The sequence below is a fragment of the Balaenoptera ricei genome, chromosome 3 (genome assembly GCF_028023285.1).
Source record: "Balaenoptera ricei isolate mBalRic1 chromosome 3, mBalRic1.hap2, whole genome shotgun sequence".
Lineage (NCBI taxonomy): Eukaryota > Metazoa > Chordata > Mammalia > Artiodactyla > Balaenopteridae > Balaenoptera > Balaenoptera ricei.
Window position 1 is genome coordinate 163,169,393 of NC_082641.1, and position 18,125 is coordinate 163,187,517.

General features: G+C 46.5%; 3 protein-coding genes across 3 annotated transcripts; 1 reads left to right on the forward strand and 2 right to left on the reverse strand.

The window, feature by feature from the left end:
• Window positions 1-176: 176 nt before the first annotated feature.
• PFN3 (profilin 3) lies at window positions 177-590 on the reverse strand. Its single transcript, XM_059919675.1, has one exon. The coding sequence runs from the start codon at window positions 588-590 to the stop codon at window positions 177-179; it is 414 nt and encodes a 137-aa protein (XP_059775658.1).
• A 719-nt stretch (window positions 591-1,309) lies between these two features.
• LOC132363947 (mediator of RNA polymerase II transcription subunit 28-like) lies at window positions 1,310-2,052 on the forward strand. Its single transcript, XM_059919676.1, is given in 1 exon segment — window positions 1,310-2,052. A coding segment is annotated over 1 exon segment (537 nt). The 3' UTR covers window positions 1,847-2,052.
• A 2,357-nt stretch (window positions 2,053-4,409) lies between these two features.
• Window positions 4,410-17,105, reverse strand: F12 (coagulation factor XII). The gene is given in 18 exon segments (XM_059919137.1): window positions 4,410-4,577; window positions 4,669-4,719; window positions 4,721-4,783; window positions 4,786-4,849; window positions 5,404-5,545; window positions 5,641-5,703; window positions 5,706-5,749; window positions 5,997-6,228; window positions 6,328-6,556; window positions 6,639-6,814; window positions 6,961-7,065; window positions 7,232-7,363; window positions 7,503-7,613; window positions 7,897-7,930; window positions 7,933-7,969; window positions 8,663-8,780; window positions 16,625-16,682; window positions 17,049-17,105. Coding segments are annotated over 18 exon segments (1,884 nt in total).
• Between the last annotated feature and the right edge of the window lie 1,020 nt (window positions 17,106-18,125).

The window sequence follows — 18,125 nt, forward strand, 5'->3', positions numbered from 1 at the left end:
CAGGAGGCTGGGAAGCCTCTGGACTCATAATACCAACCTCACCAGATACATTTTCTGCAAGGATCTTCTAGTAAAGTACTTTCCGCATCTGCAACCCTCCCCATCCCCCTCACGACCGGAGGGTGAGTCTGCCACGCCCAGGTCAGACTTTATTTTGCAGCTGTCTGGCTGTCCTGCTAGGTGCCCTGCGAGCGCAGCCCGTGGATCAGCTCGTGCATCTTCTTGTTGAGAATGCCCCCATGCACGCCCCGCCGGCCCATGAGCACGAGGAGCACACGCGGCGTGTGGCCCACGCAGATGGCGCGCCCGTCCAGCCCCTTAGTGCGCGCGTCCAGCACTCCGTCTCCCTTGGCCAGCAGGTGGTCTCGGATGACGCAGCAGCGGCGGCCCGCCACGCTCAGGCCCGCCTGCAGGAAGGTGCGCCGGTCCGGCCCCGTGAGTACACCCACCTCCTGCGGTGAGATGGCCGCCAGCAGGCCACCGGGCCGCGATGCCCACACGCAGCGATTGTCCGAGTGGCCCACGATGGCCACGTCGTCGATGCGCTGGTCCCGCAGCACCGCACTGATGTAGCCTTTCCACTCGCCCATTCCGGCTCAGAGTGAGCCCCTCGCCTCTCACTTTCGAGGGTTGTCCTGCTGCGCCGCGCACCTGGAACGCCCGGGGCACTATGACTATTCGGGGGGCGGGGTTGTGACGTTGAGGTGGCTGCTAGGTCACAGAGCGGCTATCTATGCTGGAGAATGGGGTGCGGGTGGGGCGGCGTTCGTATCTAAGGCCTGATGAAGTTCTAAAGTTAGCCTGAAGGAGGGAATCGCACGAGTCAAAATAACTCGCAAAATAAACAAACAAGCGAACACTTAAATGGCCCATCAAGCACAGCACACATGAGTTTAAGAACAAAAAGAAAGGTGCCATGTCTAAACTGCCTGACCTCTCAGCCTGATAACCATGCAACTCCCAGAATGTGGTTCTCAAACATTAGGAGTATCAGAATCTCCTGGAAAGCTGATAAACAGATTGCTGGGCCCCAAGTCAGAGTTTTCTCATTCTGCAGTGTGGGATGCAGGCAGAGAACACGCATTTCTAACAAGTTCCCTGGCGGTGCTGCTGCTGGTCCAGGAACCACACTTTGAGACCCACTGCCCTAGTGACAGTTGGGGCAGGGGTGAGGGTCTTCCACGCCATCAACCTTAAGGGTCCACACCACTGATTTAATGTTAAGTACTTCTAACCATGGTTCTCAACCTCCGCTGCAGATAGAATCACCTGGGGAGGTTTTAAAACAAACGGCTAGGCCATTTTAGAAATGGCGGCTCTGCTGGGAGGCATGTTCTCCGGGAAGCCACCCGGACCCCCGCCACCCACGCCGGGGCTCTCGGGCTAGGCTTCGCTTCTTCAGGCCATACCAGGCGTTCCGAGAACTTCTAACAGTACCTTGGTGGACGAGTTGGAGTCATTGTTCGAGGCTTGTTTTGCTTCTCTGGTGAGTCAGGATTATGTCAATGGTACAGATCAGGAAGAAATTCGAACTGGTGTTGATCAGTGTATCCAGAAATTTCTAGATATTGTGAGACAGACAGAATGTTTTTTCCTACAAAAAAGATTGCAGTTATCTGTCCAGAAACCAGAGCAAGTTATCAAAGAGGATGTCTCGGAACTGAGGAACGAATTACAGCGGAAGGATGCTCTGGTCCAGAAGCACTTAACAAAACTGAGACATTGGCAGCAGGTGCTGGAGGACATCAACATGCAGCACAAAAAGCCAGCCGACATCCCTCAGGGTTCCCTGGCCTACCTCAAGCAGGCATCTGCAAATATCCCTTCACCGATGAAGCAAACCTGAGGAAAAGCCACCTGAACATGAGCTGGTGGCTGAGTCAGCCCAGACACAGTTTTGTCAAACATCACTTCTTGTAGACATGACATTTTGGGAGAACTCTTTGCCAGAGAATATGATTTTAGTTTTGTGCTCTCATCTAAAATTTTCCCCCTATTTTTATAAGTGTTATTTCTGGAGTACTTTATAAAATGCTTATTGCTTTGGTAAACCAAGTATATCGTCTTTAGCAAAGTTTAAGACTGTTAGCGTGATGCCATTTACAGATTCCTTTTTATGTTTTTGGTTTTTGCTGCTTGTTATTATTTTTATTTTTGAATGAGTGTTAATCTCTCTGTTTCCAGTTTTAGATTATTTTGTATGATCTGAGGGGAAAAGCTTGTATGATCTGATCTGCATATCAAAGGATGAGGATTTCGGTTGTAGGCCTTTTATGATAATTTACCCATCAGTGGCAGTATATAAAAATATGTAAATGTGCTGTTTTTCAAGACTTTGAACTACCTCAAGAAGAAGAGTATATAAAAATAAAAATATATAAAAATATGTAAATAAATAAAAATATGTAAATTTTATATATAAAAATATGTATATAAAAATATGTAAATGTGCTGTTTTTCAAGACTTTGAACTACCTCAAGAAGAAGAGTCTAATGCAACAATGTAACACTTCCAGAACCTCAGAAAGAGGATATTTTGTAAATAGGTTGGAAGAGGATTATAATATCGTAGGTTAGTGTAGTAACTGTTATTGAACTGCAGTAACCTAGTGCTATAGGAATCCAGTAGTATCCTTAAGTTAATGTTGACTTTTATTTGGGGTAAGTTTATATTTTGTGTAGTGTTTATTTACTTTTGGGGGGGTGGTAGGAGCAGTGATATGCTAGTGATATTCATTTCTGCAATAATCAGTTTAAGTAACAGAGTGGACCCTGCTCTCAATAGGGGCATAAGTGAAGTATGAGGGTTAAAGTTTGCTGTGATCATCTCTGAGTTTTGAGTTTTGTTTGTTTGTTCTGCTGTTTGGAGCAGATTTTTCCATTAATGAATTTCTTGCTAATGGGTAGTGTTGATTCCAAGGGACTGGGGCCTTGAGGTGGGAGGTTGGCTGCAGGGTGCATGGGAGACTCGGTGTTTGGGAAGATCTTTTACCCTCTGTCAGTCACACAGGCCACCTCAGATTCTCTGTTGAACCATTGTTGAGAAATACAAACCAGCACTGTGTCTGGTCTGCTGTTGAGAAATACAGACCGGCATTGTGCCTGGTCTCCTTGGATGAGGCTTTCCTTTCTCTGTTGTTCACATTCCCTCATTAGATTACACCCCTTCTCCCTCACCCAGTGCTGCACTGTCTCTTGAACAGGCAGTAATTCTATGACTTGGTGTCTTGCCTTGCTTTTTCTCCAGCCTTGAAGGCCCTGCCCCACCAACCTTGACATCCACTCAAGTTCCCCTCTGGCCTGGACGCCACCTGGTCTCTGCAGCCTCCAAAAGCCCTCTCGTCATATCCACAGTACACAGGACTTCTTGTCTCTTCTGCCAGCCTTGCTTGGTTCTCCCTCTGGAGTTAGTGATCTGTCTCCTTGTTCCTCATGAGAAGTAGGCATTATTCCCCTCTGAATATACAGGGACCATTTATTATCTTTTATACATAATAACTTAGTACTTATTTTTGTTTGTGTATGTGTGTGTATGGTACACAGCTGGAGGCCAACGAATTCCCTCATTCGGAGTATATAGTTAAACAAAGCTTTTAAAAGTTGTTTTTAATCACATTATCTGATTTCAAGGTTGTTAACCTGGTCATCTCATGCCAATTAGAGGGTCTGATTGGCAGCTTTAGATTTCTTGATTAAAAACCTAACTAAATTGATTACATTTTAGGCATTCTTTCAGTAATGGAGAGGTTCTTAGCGAAAAGTTCAGGAACTATTCTATTTGGTGCTTAGTAAAAATATTTTGAATTAATGTGTGTACCAGTTATTGTCATTTCTTTATTAACTTCAAAAGTTTTCTGCCAAATAAACATTTCACTTTTTTCTGTTTGTAACAAAACAAAACAAAACAAAACAAATGGCTACCCACCCACCCCCCTTCCCTAGAAATATTGATTTAATTGACCTGAGGTGGATGTTGGGCATAGGTTCAAAAAGCTCCCCGTGGTGATTCTGATGTACAGTCAAGGTTGAGAATTCCTGTTCTATAAACTTAAAATATTAGTTTCATACTTGTGGAGTCACCTTGCACAGGTTTGGTACACAGTGTGGCTTAGTAAATGTCAGCTGGACATGAATCTAAACCTTGCATCAGATCTCAATAGATTCTGTTCTCTGAAGGGGTGTGGAGAAGTTGAGCACCGGTATACTATCTTGGCATTTCCCGACGGGACCCCTGAAGAGCTGTGCCTTTCAAGCATCTTCAAAAGTACTTTACTGAGTTCTATGCCATGCCTGGCGCCGGGCTGGCAGCGCTGGTGGGAATGGAACACATTCCTTGCTATCCATGATCATGCCTCAGCCATGCTTCCATTCCAGAACTGCCCAGGAGGGAAAGACGAGTCCCGGGGCGGTCAGGAAGCGGTGTGCTCCCGGATCCAGGCTAGGTAGTTGGCCACGTCGGTGTATACACCCGGCTTGTGGCGGTCGCCACAACCTGAACCCCAGCTGACGATGCCCCGCAGGATGAGCTGGAGCTCTGCGGTCTCATCCTCACACACCAGAGGGCCCCTGGAGTCACCCTGGGTCGGGGACACGCGGCTCAGCGCCCTTGGCTTGGGGTCTGCACTTGACCGGGTTGGAGGAGGGCGCCAAGCGGGTCCAAGGGCTCACCTGGCACGCGTCAGTGCCACCCTCGAGGAAGCCAGCGCAGAGCATGCCGGGGGGTGAAGGCGGCTCCGTGCACATCGGGGGCGGAGCAGCGCTCCGGACGGATGAGTGGCACCTGAGTGCCGCTTCTTCCTTCTACTGCAGGAAGCTGGAATATTCCCCCGACCCTGCGAATCGAGAGCGCCTTCCTCACACCCCTCCCGACTCCTCTCCGCCCAGGCCATGGACCTGGCTGCGCCAGGCTCTTTCAAACCCGCTCATCTCCTGCCTCCCTCGCAGCAAGCCCGAGAGGGAGTGAGTTGCCTTTAACACTATTTCATAGACGAGAAAACTGAGGCCAGAGAGGAGCGGTGATGTGAATGAACCAGGAGGAAGCAGGACTGCTTCGGAACCCCACCCCCACTTCCCATCCAGTGTCTCAAGACCTTGGTCCCCATCCAGCCCACCTGCTGCTCCAGCGCGGGCCAGCGTCCTAGTAGCCCTTGCAGCCCTGTGCCCAGAGGGAATCAAGAGAAAGTGCGATTCTCCCGGTACGCCTCAGATTTGGGGACGCCCCCCAACAGTGAATACCAAGCTCTTGGAGAAGCAGACTGAAGAGACAAGGACCCTGCGCGTCCTCACAACCCACCAGGTCGGCCCCACCTGTCCCTGACGGTACCAAACCTGCGGGCCTCTCTTGCCTACCCCGGTGGCCAGAGGTCTCCCTCCCGCCCCCAGCCGTTCTGCTTATCTTCTAACTGGTGACCCCAGCCGGCCACTTCGCAGAGCGCAGGTTCGGATTCGGCCGGGCGGGCGGCGCTATTCGGCAGGCACACTGGCTGAACGAAAGACAACGGGTGCGCGCAGCAGCCTTCAGCGCTCTCCTGCAGGCGCACCAGAGCTAACCCAAGCGGGGAGGAGCATGAGACCGGGACGCTAGGACTTCGAGCCCTGCCCACCCTTTCCCCTGATCCCCGCGGGGGCGCCCGCACGCACCCAGGTCGTGCTGGTAGGTGATACGCGAGAAGGCCTCGTGCAGGGGGTAGGCGCGCACGACCAGCGGCGGTCCTGGCCGAGCACCACTGTCAGCTCCTCCGGCGCAGGTCTGGGGGCAGGGTCGGGAAAAGGAAGCGCGCTCAGAGCCGGCCACAGGCATCCTGCGGGAGCCCCCTCTTTCCGAGCCCCTTCTTGGGTTTCAGCTTCCTCCTGGGGAGTTCTGAAAGGGAGAAGGGGGAAAGGTGGGCGGAGACGCGGAGAGGTAGGGCACGTGTTCGGGTGTCGCGCGGAAGCTGGGCACAGAGGAGAGAGGAGCTAGGGATCCCGGGCCGGGAGCTGAGCGCTCAGGCACTCGCCGGTTCTGCAGGCAGTGAGCCGCGGTCAGCACCCAACAGGGGGCGATGAGGCTGCCGCTGCAGAAATTCTGGCCCTGCTACAGCGCGGCGATGTAGGGATGCGCCCCGGGGAGCGCCACCAGTTCCCCGACGACGCGGCTCAGCGAGGACAGCCGTTTGTGGAGCCGCTGTCCACAGCCCGCCGGGCCCGCGCTGGGCAGGGGAGTCCGCTGCTCGGGCAGCGAGCACTAGCCTGTGGGAGAAGCCCAGGCTGAGGGCCGGGAGACCCACGATCAGTTGGAATGTAGCTCGTCCCGTGATTTCTCTGCTCGGATTCTTAACCTTTCCCAACTACCTGAGGTCAGGGGTCGAAGCGGGGTCTGGGTCATGGGCTGAGGTTTCTGCAAAGCCGAAAGCGAGGGCAAAGGGAAGTACTGGTGCCCCGATGAGATCCGGATCGGAGGAGGGATTTGGGGCGCCGCCGGGGCTGGGGCCTGGCATCGTGCCAGGCGGCAATAATTCCAGCTCAGTCGGTCGCCTCTCCAAACAAAGCACCACGGGCGGGTGTCGTTGTCCTGGTTCTTGTAACCACGGGGTGGGGTTGGTTGAGAAGCCCTAGAGGGCCCTGGGGCGGAAAGAGACGCCCAGCCCTGCCCCACCCGCGCACCGGCAGAAGGCGTGGTCGCCCAGTCTCCGATTCAGCGCTTGCTCTGCGGTCACATTCCAGTAGGTGGCCTCGGAGGCCCACGGCTGACAGGGTGCACCCGAGAGCTTAGTCCGGGCCACGCCGCGGTAGCTGAGCCCGCGGTCGCGGTCGTCGTAGCAGTTCGCCTTGAAGTCTGGGGAGAGAGAAGGCTCCCTACAGCTAGGAGACAGAATGGTCTCCTGTCGCCCTCTCACCCACTTCTCCACTCTCCCTCCTCCCTCTCTGCAAGCCCTTCCCACGTGGGGGCGGGGCTTCTTCTTCCCAGACACCCTAACTCACCCACTTCGCACAAGCGTCCAGCGTAGCCCGTGGGGCAACGGCACAGGCGGTGGCCCTCTGCCTGTAGGCAGCTGCCCCCACTGAGACATGGGTTGGTACGGCAGACTGGGAGAAGGAGCATGCTGAGCCCCCCCTAGGCTCAAAGACCCCCGCCCCCCACCCCCCACCCAGAGAGCTCCCTCTTACGCTGGCACACCACCTGGCCTCCTGCCAGCCTTTCTTTCCCACCTTCTGCCCTCCTCCCTGGCCAGCTCCCCACCCATCTACTCACCCTGGCTGGCCAGTGGCTTGCACTGGGCATTCGGACCCTTGCACTGGCACTTGGCTACACCTGCCAGCTCAAGCCTATGCCATATTTCATTCTTCTGGAAGAACCAAAGAAGCTGGGGCTCAAAGCACTTCTCTGGGGACAAAGGGGTAGGGTAGTCTCAGGAGAGTGTGGGACCATGCCAAGTCTCTGGGAATCCACAGGACCTCTTCAGTAGGCCTGCGGCTGCCCCCGTTCCCCAGCAGCCCCTCCCCTGGCCTCAGCATCTCCTTACCTCTCTGGCAGTGCTTCCCAGTGAAGTGATCTGAACAGATGCAGTGTGGGCCGTTTGGCATGTTCACACAGGTCCCTCCTTTCTGGCAGGGGTTGTGTTTGCTGCAGTGATCTGAGAGATGAACACAGGGGGAGAAAGAGTGGGGAGCCTGAATCAAACAGATGGGGCCAAGTCCCTACCCAAACCTGCTTGTCTTTTGACCTTGGCCCTCCAAATTTCCAAGCCTTAGTTTACCCACCGGAAAAATGGGGCTACCCCCTCTTAGAACTTCTCCCTCTGGGAAGGAAGGAGATAGGTGGGCCCAGAGTCCCATATGTTTTAGATCTGATGATACCCAGGAGAGTAGCTAGGGTCGGGGAGAGGGCCCTGGGCCACCCCAAAGGTTGTGTGGCACCTTTCACTTTCTTTGGCTCCAGGCAGTATGCCCACATCGCTGATCCTTCTCAAAGTTGGGGGCAGTAGCACACCTGTAGACAGAGATAAGGCTTAAGACATGGAAGTGACCCAAGTGCCCATCAACGGATGATTGGTTTAAGAAGATGTGGTATATACACAATGGAATATTACTCAGCCATTAAAAAGGAATGAAATATTGCCATTTGCAGTAACATGGGTGGACCTAGGGAATACCATACTAAGTGAAGTAAGTCAGATGGAGAAAGACAAATAATATGTGATAGCATTTATATGTGGAATCTAAACAGTAACACAAATGAATCTATATACAAAACAGAAACAGACTTACAGACATAGAAAACAAACTTACAGTTACCAAAGGGGAAAGCGGGGGTGGGGGGGATAAATTAGGAATATGAGATTAACAGATACACACTACTATACATAAAATAGATAAGCAACAAGGATTTACTGTATAATACAGGGAACTATATTCAATATCTTGTAATAACTTATAATGGAAAATAATCTGAAAAAATATATATATATAACTGAATCATTTTGCTGTACACCTGAAACCAACACAATATTGTAAATCAACTATACTTCAATAAATAAAAAAAGAAAGAAAGAAAGAGATAAAGCTTCCTAGCTCTGCCCAAGGGGCTGGGCTGCCCTTTCCTATCACAGCCCCTTCTCTCCAAGCAGGGTTCCTTGGACAGAAGGATGGGCAGAGTCCACCTCCCCCAGACCCCTGCTCCAACCCTTCCGGGGTAGTCTTACCAGGGTCGGGGCCGGGCCAGCCTCTGTGGATACATTTGTGATACAGCTGCCGGTGGTACTGGAAGGGGAAGTGGCAGGGCTCCCTGGTGACAGTGAGAACTGCAGGGGTAACACACTCCTTAATGACTTTCCCCGTGCCCCATTGCCCAGGTACCACCCCTCAGAGTCTGGTTGGAAAAAGGATAGACCTTTGAAAAGATCATTGTGCCTTCAAGACCACATCCTGCTTAAGAGTTGGGTTTCTGGAGTCATTTGGTGGACTCCTGACTCCACCAACTACTAACTGCGTGACTTTAGACAAGTCTGCAGCCTCCAGGCCTAGAAGAGTGCTTGCCACAAAGTAGGCACTTAATAAATACTTGTTGAATGTTGAAGTCACTTGACCACTCTGAGCCTTAGTTTTCTCATCTGTTAAAAATGGCAAAAATCATACATAGTACAGATGAAGGGTTTCAGTTTTGCAAGATGCAAAGAATTCTGGAGACAGATGGTGGTAATGATTGCACAACAATATGAGTGTACTTAATATCACTGAACTGTACACTTAAAAACGGTTGAGACGGGGATTCCCTGGTGGCGCAGTGGATAAGAATCCGCCTGCCAATGCAGGGGACACGGGTTCAAGCCCTGGTCCGGAAAGATCCCACATGCCACAGAGCAGCTAAGCCCGTGCGCCACAACTACTGAGCCAGCGTGCTGCAGCTACTGAAGCCTGCATGTCTACACACCTAGAGCCTGTGCTCCGCAACAAGAGAAGCCGCCGCAATGGGAAGCCTGTGCACCGCAACGAAGAGTAGCCCCCACTCGTGGCAACTAGAGATAAACCCTGCACGCAGCAACAAAGACCCAACTCAGACAAAAATAAATAAATAAATACATTTATTTTTTAAAAATCCAGCATGTCAGTATGGTCCTATTTTTGTACAAACATATTTACATATGCATAAAAAATAAATCTAGAATGAAATCTCCAAAATTTGTAACAGTGGTTTTTGGAAGATAGTGGATTATGGGTGACTTTTCCTTCTTTTCTATTTCCGTAATTTATAAAGTTTTTACAAAAAAAAAAATTGCTATTGTAATTTTTAAAAATAGTACAATTGAGCCTCATTCAGATTCTGTATTTGCTTATCTGCACTTCTTGCTAAAATTTATCTGTAACCTCAAACCAATACTCAAGGTGCTTTCACTGTCATTTGTGGACATGCACAGAGTGGTGAAAAATTTGAGTCACCCCAAGTGCACATTCCCAGCTGAGGTCAAACAAGGTGATGCTCTGCTTCTTGTTTCAACTCCTACTGTAAACCAGTGTCTTTTTTTTTTTTAATTTTTAAATTTTATTTATTTTTTTATACAGCAAGTTCTCATAAGATATCCATTTTATACATATTAGTGTATATATGTCAATCCCAATCTCCCAATTCATCACACCACCCCACCCCTGCCACTTTCCCCCCTTGTTTTCCATATGTTTGTTCTCTACATCTGTGTCTCAATTTCTGCCCTGCAAACTGGTTGATTTGTACCATTTTTCTAGGTTCCACATATATGCGTTAATATACGACATTTGTTTTTCTCTTTCTGACTTACTTCACTCTGTATGACACACTCTAGATCCATCCACGTCTCTACAAATGACCCAATTTCGTTCCCTTTTATGGCTGAGTAATATCATTGTTTATATGTACCACGTCTTCTTTATCCATTCGTCTCTCGATGGGCATTTACGTTGCTTCCATGTCCTGGCTATTGTAAATAGTGCTGCAATGAACATTGGGGTGCATATGTCTTTTTGAATTATGGTTTTCTCTGGGTATGTGCCCAGTAGTGGGATTTCTGGGTCATATGGTAATTCTATTTTTAGTTTGTTAAGGAACCAACATACTGTTCTCCGTAGTGGTTGTATCAATTTACATTCCACCAACAGTGCAAGAGGGTTCCCTTTTCGCCACACCCTCTCCAGCATTTGTTGTTTGTAGATTTTCTGATGATGCCCATTCTAACTGGTGTGAGGTGATACCTCATTGTAGTTTTGATTTGCATTTCTCTAATAATTAGTGATGTTGAGCAGCTTTTCATGTGCTTCTTGGCCATCTGTATGTCTTCTTTGGAGAGATGTCTATTTAGGTCTTCTGCCCATTTTTCGATTTGGTTGTTTGTTTTTTTAATATTGAGCTCCATGAGCTGTTTATATATTTTGGAGATTAATCCTTTGTCCATTGATTCGTTTGCAAATATTTTCTCTCATTCTGAGGATTGTCTTTTCATCTTGTTTGTAGTTTCCTTTGCTGTGCAAAAGCTGTGAAGTTTCATTAGGTCCCATTTGTTTATTTTTGTTTTTATTTCCATTACTCTAGGAGGTGGATCAAAAAAGGTCTTGCTGTGATTTATGTCAAAGAGTGTTCTTCCTATGTTTTTCTCTAAGAGTTTTATAGTGTCCGGTCTCACATTTAGGTCGCTAATCCATTCTGAGTTTATTTTTGTGATGGTGTTAGGGAGTGTTCTAATTTCATTCTTTTACATGTAGCTGTCCAGTTTTCCCAGCACTACTTATTGAAGAGACTGTCTTTTCTCCATTGTATATCCTTGCCTCCTCTGTCAAATATACAGTGACCACATGTGCGTGGGTTTATCTCTGGGCTTTCTATCCTGTTCCATTGATCTAAATTTCTGTTTTTGTGCCAGTACCATATTGTCTTGATTACTGTAGCTTTGTATAGTCTGAAGTCAGGGAGGCTGATTCCTCCAGCTTCGTTTTTTTCCCTCAAGATTGCTTTGGCTATTTGGGGTCTTTTGTGTCTCCATACAAATTTTAAGATTTTTTGTTCTAGTTCTGTAAAAAATGCCAGTGGTAATTTGATAGGGATTGCATCGAATCTGTAGATTGCTTTGGGTAGTATAGTCATTTTCACAATACTGATTCTTCCAATCCAAGAACACGGTATATCTCTCCATCTGTTGGTATCATCTTTAATTTCTTTCATCAGTGTCTTATAGTTTTCTGCATACAGGTCTTTTGTCTCCCTAGGTAGGTTTATTCCTAGGTATTTTATTCTTTTTGTTGCAATGGTAAATGGGAGTGTTTCCTTAATTTCTCTTTCAGATTTTTCATCATTAGTGTATAGGAATGCAAGAGATTTCTGTGCATTAATTTTGTATCCTGCAACTTTACCAAATTCATTGATTAGCTCTAGTAGTTTTCTGGTGGCATCTTTAGGACTCTCTATGTATAGTATCATGTCATCTGCAAACAGTGACAGTTTTACTTCTTCTTTTCCAATTTGCATTCCTTTTATTTCTTTTTCTTCTCTGACTGCCGTGGCTAGGACTTCCAAAACTATGTTGAATAATAGTGGTGAGAGTGGACATCCTTGCCCTTGCTTGTTCCTGATCTTAGAGGAAATGCTTTCAGTTTTTCACCATTGAGAATGATGTTTGCTGTGGGTTTGTCATATATGACCTTTATTATGTTGAGGTAGGTTCCCTCTATGCCCACTTTCTGGAGAGTTTTTATCATAAATGGGTGTTGAATTTTGTCAAAAGCTTTTTCTGCATCTATTGAGATGATCATATGGTTTTTCTTCTTCAATTTGTTAATATGGTGTATCACATTGATTGATTTGCGTATATTGAAGAATCCTTGCATCCCTGGGATAAATCCCACTTGATCATGGTGTATGATCCTTTTAATGTGTTGTTGGGTTATGTTTGCTAGTATTTTGTTGAGGATTTTTGCATCTATATTCATCGGTGATATTGGTCTGTAGTTTTCTTTTTTTGTAGTGTCTTTGTCTGGTTTTGGTATCAGGGTGATGGTGGCCTCATAGAATGAGTTTGGGAGTGTTCCTTCCTCTGCAATTGTTTGGAAGAGTTTGAGAAGGATGGGTGTTAGCTCTTCTCTAAGTGTTTGATAGAATTCACCTGTGAAGCCATCTGGTCCTGGACTTTTGTTTGCTGGAAGATTTTTAATCACAGTTTCAATTTCATTATTTGTGATTGGTCTGTCCATATTTTCTATTTCTTCCTGGTTCAGTCTTGGAAGGCTATACCTTTCTAAGAATTTGTCCATTTCTTCCAGGTTGTCCATTTTATTGGCATAGAGTTGCTTGTAGTAGTTTCTTAGGATGCTTTGTATTTCTGCAGTGTCTGTTGTAACTTCTCCTTTTCATTTCTAATTTTATTGATTTGAGTCCTCTGCCTCTTTTTCTTGATGAGTCTGGCTAATGGTTTATCGATTTTGTTTATCTTCGCAAAGAACCAGCTTTTAGTTTTATTGATCTTTGCTATTGTTTTCTTTGTTTCTATTTCATTTATTTCTGCTCTGATCTTTATGATTTCTTTCCTTCTACTAACTTTGGGTTTTGTTTGTTCTTCTTTCTCTAGTTCCTTTAGGTGTAAGGTTAGATTGTTTATTTGAGATGTTTGTTGTTTCTTGAGGTAGGATTGTATCGCTATAGACTTCCCTCTTAGAACTGCTTTTGCTGCATCCCGTAGGTTTTGGATCATCGTGTTTTCATTGTCATTTGTCTCTAGGTACTTTTTGATTTCCTCTTTGATTTCTTCAGTGATCTCTTGGTTATTTAGTAACGTATTGTTTAGCCTCCATGTGTTTGTGTTTTTTACATTTCTTTCCTTGTAATTGATTTCTAATCTCATAGCGTTGTGGTCAGAAAAGGTGCTTGATATGATTTCAGTTTTCTTAAATTTACTGAGGCTTGATTTGTGACCCAAGATGTGATCTATCCTGGAGAATGTTCCGTACGCACTTGAGAAGAAAGTGTAATCTGCTGTTTTTGGATGGAATGTCCTATAAATATCAATTAAATCTATCTGGTCTACTGTGTCATTTAAAGCTTGTGTTTCCTTATTAATTTTCTGTTTGGATGATCTGTCCATTGGTGTAAGTGAGGTGTTAAAGTCCCCCACTATTGTTGTGTTACTGTCGATTTCCTCTTTTATAGCTGTTAGCAGTTGCCTTGTGTATTGATGTGCTCCTATGTTGGGTGCATATATATTTATAATTGTTGTATCTTCTTCTTGGATTGATCCCTTGATCATTACGTAGTGTCCTTCCTTGTCTCTTGTAACATTCTTCATTTTAAAGTCTATATTATCTGATATGAGTATAGCTACTCCAGCTTTCTTTTGATTTCCATTTGCATGGAATATCTTTTTCCATCCCCTCACTTTCAGTCTGTATGTGTCCCTAGGTCTGAAGTGGGTCTCTTGTAGACAGCATATATATATGGGTCTTGTTTTTGTATCCATTCAGTGAGCCTGTGTCTTTTGGTTGGAGCATTTAATCCATTCACGTTTAAGGTAGTTATCGATATGTATGTTCCTATTACCTCTTTCTTAATTGTTTGGGGTTTGTTTTCGTAGGTCCTTTTCTTCTCTTGTGTTTTCCACTTAGAGAAGCTCCTTTAGCATTTGTTGTAGAGCTAGTTTGGTGGTGCTGAATTCTCTTAGCTTTTGCTTGTCTGTAAAGCTTTTGATTTCTCCATCGAATCTGAATGAGATCCTTGCCAGGTAGAGTAATCATGGTTGTAGGTTCTTCCCTTTCATCACTTTAAATATGTCATGCCACTCCCTTCTGGCTTGTAGAGTTTCTGCTGAGAAATCAGCTGTTAACCTTATGGGAGCTCCCTTGTATGTTATTTGTCATTTTTCCCTTGCTGCTTTCAATAATTTTTCTTTGTCTTTAATTTTTGCCAATTTGATTACTATGTGTCTCAGCGTGTTTCTCCTTGGGATTATCCTGTATGGGACTCTCTGCACTTCCTGCACTTGGGTGGCTATTTCCTTTCCCATGTTAGGGAAGTTTTTGACTATAATCTCTTCAAATATTTTCTTGGGTACTTTCTCTCTCTCTTCTCCTTCTGGAACCCCTATAATGAGAATGTTGTTGCGTGTAATGTTGTCCCAGAGGTCTCTTAGGCTGTCTTCATTTCTTTTCATTCTTTTTTCTTTATTCTGTTCCACAGCAGTGAATTCCACCATTCTGTCTTCCAGGTCACTTATTCGTTCTTCTGCCTCAGTTATTCTGGTATTGATTCCTTCTAGTGTAGTTTTCATTTCAGTTATTGTATTGTTAATCTCTGTTTGTTTGTTCTTTAATTCTTCTAGGTCTTTGTTAAACATTTCTTGCATCTTCTTGATCTTTGCCTCCATTCTTTTTCCGAGGTCCTGGATCATCTTCACTATCATTATTCTGAATTCTTTTCTTGGAAGGTTGCCTATCTCCACTTCATTTAGTTGTTTTTCTGGGGTTTTATCTTGTTCCTTCATCTGGTACATAGCCCTCTGCTTTTTCATCTTATCTTTCTGTGAATGTGTTTTTTGTTTCACAGGCTGCAGGATTGTAGTTCTTCTTGCTTCTCAACAAGTGTCCTTTTCATGCTCTATTTAGTGCCATGTTTTTCAAATTTTGTGCTTTTGATACATGATTTTGCTGTTGAAAATGGCCCCCAAATAGAGTGCTGAAGTGCTGTCCAGTGTTCCAAAGTGCAAGAGGGCTGTGATGTACATTATGGAGAACACTTGTGGGTTAGATAAGCTTCATCCAGGCATGAGTTATAGTGCCTCTGGCCATGAATTTAATATCAATGAATCAATAATATATATTAAGTAAGGTGTCTTTAAACAGAATCACACATAAAATAAGGTTATATGTTGATGAAAATGTTGTGACCAGAGCTCACAGGAACCTAACCCTATATTTCCTCTAGGAGCAATGGTTCCGTTTTTGCTAATTCAGTGTTCATGGTGACTTTATAGAACATGACTACCACGAATAATGAGAATTGACTCTATCTATTTCAGAGGAGTGTTGCAAAACTTAAATGAGATCGTGTCTATAAAACACTTACACAGAGTCTGGCACATAGTACATTAGCTGCTATTTTGTATTAGAGGCCCAGTGACACTTGTGCTGAGGGCCAAATCAGGGACAGGACATTAAAGGAAGAGCGAGGGGTCTGAGACGGACCTTTAAGATGCAAATGGAATGGACACAGAAGAGTAGGACCCTAAGTAGGTGATTAGGCAAGGGCAGGGCAGCTAGGTTGGGTCAGGCTAGAAGGAGGAGAGCAGTTTGGCTAGGTGTGGAGTGCTGAGGAGAGGAGGTGAGGTACTCAGGATTGCCTCAGTGCCATGCTAAGGGGCTGGGCCTGATCCCATCAGGGCAGGCTTGCCAGGGCAGGCTCAATCTAGTTTACAATTCTAGGTAAATATTTAGTGCCTGGAAGAATAAAGGCAATGGGGAACTATGGCAGGGGGGAGATGGCAGATATCCACCATCTAAAAGGGAGCTTGATAATAAAAGCGAATATATTTTAAGCATTTACCATGCACCAAACTGTGGGCTGAGTGCCTCACCGGGATTAATGACTCATTTCTCCTTCTCCACAGCCCTAAGAGTTTTACCATTACCAGTCTCATTTTACAGGTGGGGATTTAAGCTTGGAGAAGTCAAGTCATTGGTCCAGAGCCATCCAGCACATAAGGGATGAAGCTGGGATTCAGAGGCATTTGGGCTCCAGAGCCCTGCTCTTGATACTTCCTTGTCTGTCAAGGGCCCTGGCCTCTGTGTGGCATGACTGATGCCTGCGAGATGTATCGAAGAGAGGAAAGGAAGGGGGAGGCTGGGGAAACCGAGGAAGACTGGCAGGTACTGGACCAGACACTCAGATACAGCCCCAGCCTTGCCCTCAAGGAGCACTCAGTTCACTATCACTCTGGATCCCCAGCACCCATGTGCACAAGACCTGGCATATAGTAGGCACTCAGGTCTGAATGCCAGCCAGACAACTCCGGGGATGAGAGTGAAGAGCGCCCAGGATCCTTCCCCTCACCCCAAGGGCCAGAGACTAACAATCTGCACACTCCCTGCCATACTCATCCCTGTTCAAGGGTCTCTCAGGAGGCGGACCCAGGCTACTTACCCACTGTGTGCTCACTCTCTATGAACTTATGCTGCTTGGGGGCTTTCCAAGGTGGAGTCTATGACAGAGAGAAGAAAGCCAGGAATTTTCCCAGAAAGTCGTTGCCTGCCCCGATCCCATGCTAGTCCCCAGCTTCCTTTCACAGTCCAGAAATGCAGAGATTTCCTCAGAAGGCCTGGACCCCTCCTTCCTCCTCCCATTGTCTCCTCAAGGTCCCCCTCCCCCAGTAATGCAGGCCATGTCCTCATATCCACCAGCACTGTCTGTCTCTCTCTCCTCTACTTTGGCCTTATAGGCTTGCCTAGTCTTTCCAAACAGGCCTTCCAATCACCTAGACTAAAAGGTCATGGGCAGAGGCCAAGGCTGTGATAGGGCCATCCCAGGGCCATCCCAGTACAACCCTCCTGGTTCCCACAGCCCTCACCAAAACCGCTGACTCCATGCTCACCAGCAGGACCCCCAGGAGCAGCAGAGCCCTCATGGCGTCTGTCTGTTGGTCCAATCACTTGCCCAGGAGTCCAGATCAATAGAACTGGTCAAAGGTCCCTAAGGCCTGGGAAGCAGAGATTGGTCGAGCTGCCCTCCTGGGCTGTTTATGGAAGGCCAAGCAGAGAGTTTCCTTGATGGGCCCCCAAGGATGGGAAAGTTGGGAGCTGGTGGGTGGGAGTAGCATAATAAGGAGTGGGGCTCCTCCTCTCTTTCCCAGATAATGGAACTGGAAGCAGGAAGAGGGACCATCTTTGTTTCGGGTCCTATTGGGGATGAGGAGTTTAAGGAGATTCAAGAGAAGCTCCCTACTTTAGGAATCTTAGAGTCCATGGAGAAGTATATTCATTTTCTATTGCTGCCTAAAATTAACCACAAACTTTGCAGCTTAAAATAATACCCATTAATTAGTTCGTAAATCTGTGGGTCAAAAGTCCAGCACTGCGTGACTCAGTTTTCTGCTCTAGGTCTCACAAAACTGAGATCAAGGCTAAGTTTTCTGGAGGCTCTGGGGAAAAATTCCCTTCCAAGTTCATTCAGGTCATTGGCAGAATTCAGTTTCTTGTGTTTGTAGGACTGAGGTCCCTTTTTCTTTGCAAGCCAGGGGTTGCCCCCAGCTGCTAGAAGCTACCTGCATTTCTTGCCAAAGAGCCCCTTCGATCTTCCAAGCCAACAACAGAGAATCTCCCCCACGTTGACTCTCTTACCCTTTGAATTTCTTTTTCCAGGAAGAACCCTGTCACTTTTAAGGGCTCATCTGATTAGGTGAGGCCCACTAAGGAGAATCTCCCTGTCTTAAGGTCAGCTGATTTGGGACCTTACTTACATTTGCCGCATTCTTCTACAGAAGCATCTAGATTAGTGTTTGATTAAATGACTGGGAGAAGGTATGTTTACACCAGGGAACTTGGGGGCCATCTTAGAGTTCTACCTACAAAGAAAGTAAATTATCCCATGGAAAAAATACTAAAAATACTAAACCAAGGGGTGCTAAAATATGCAACTGGAGCACAAA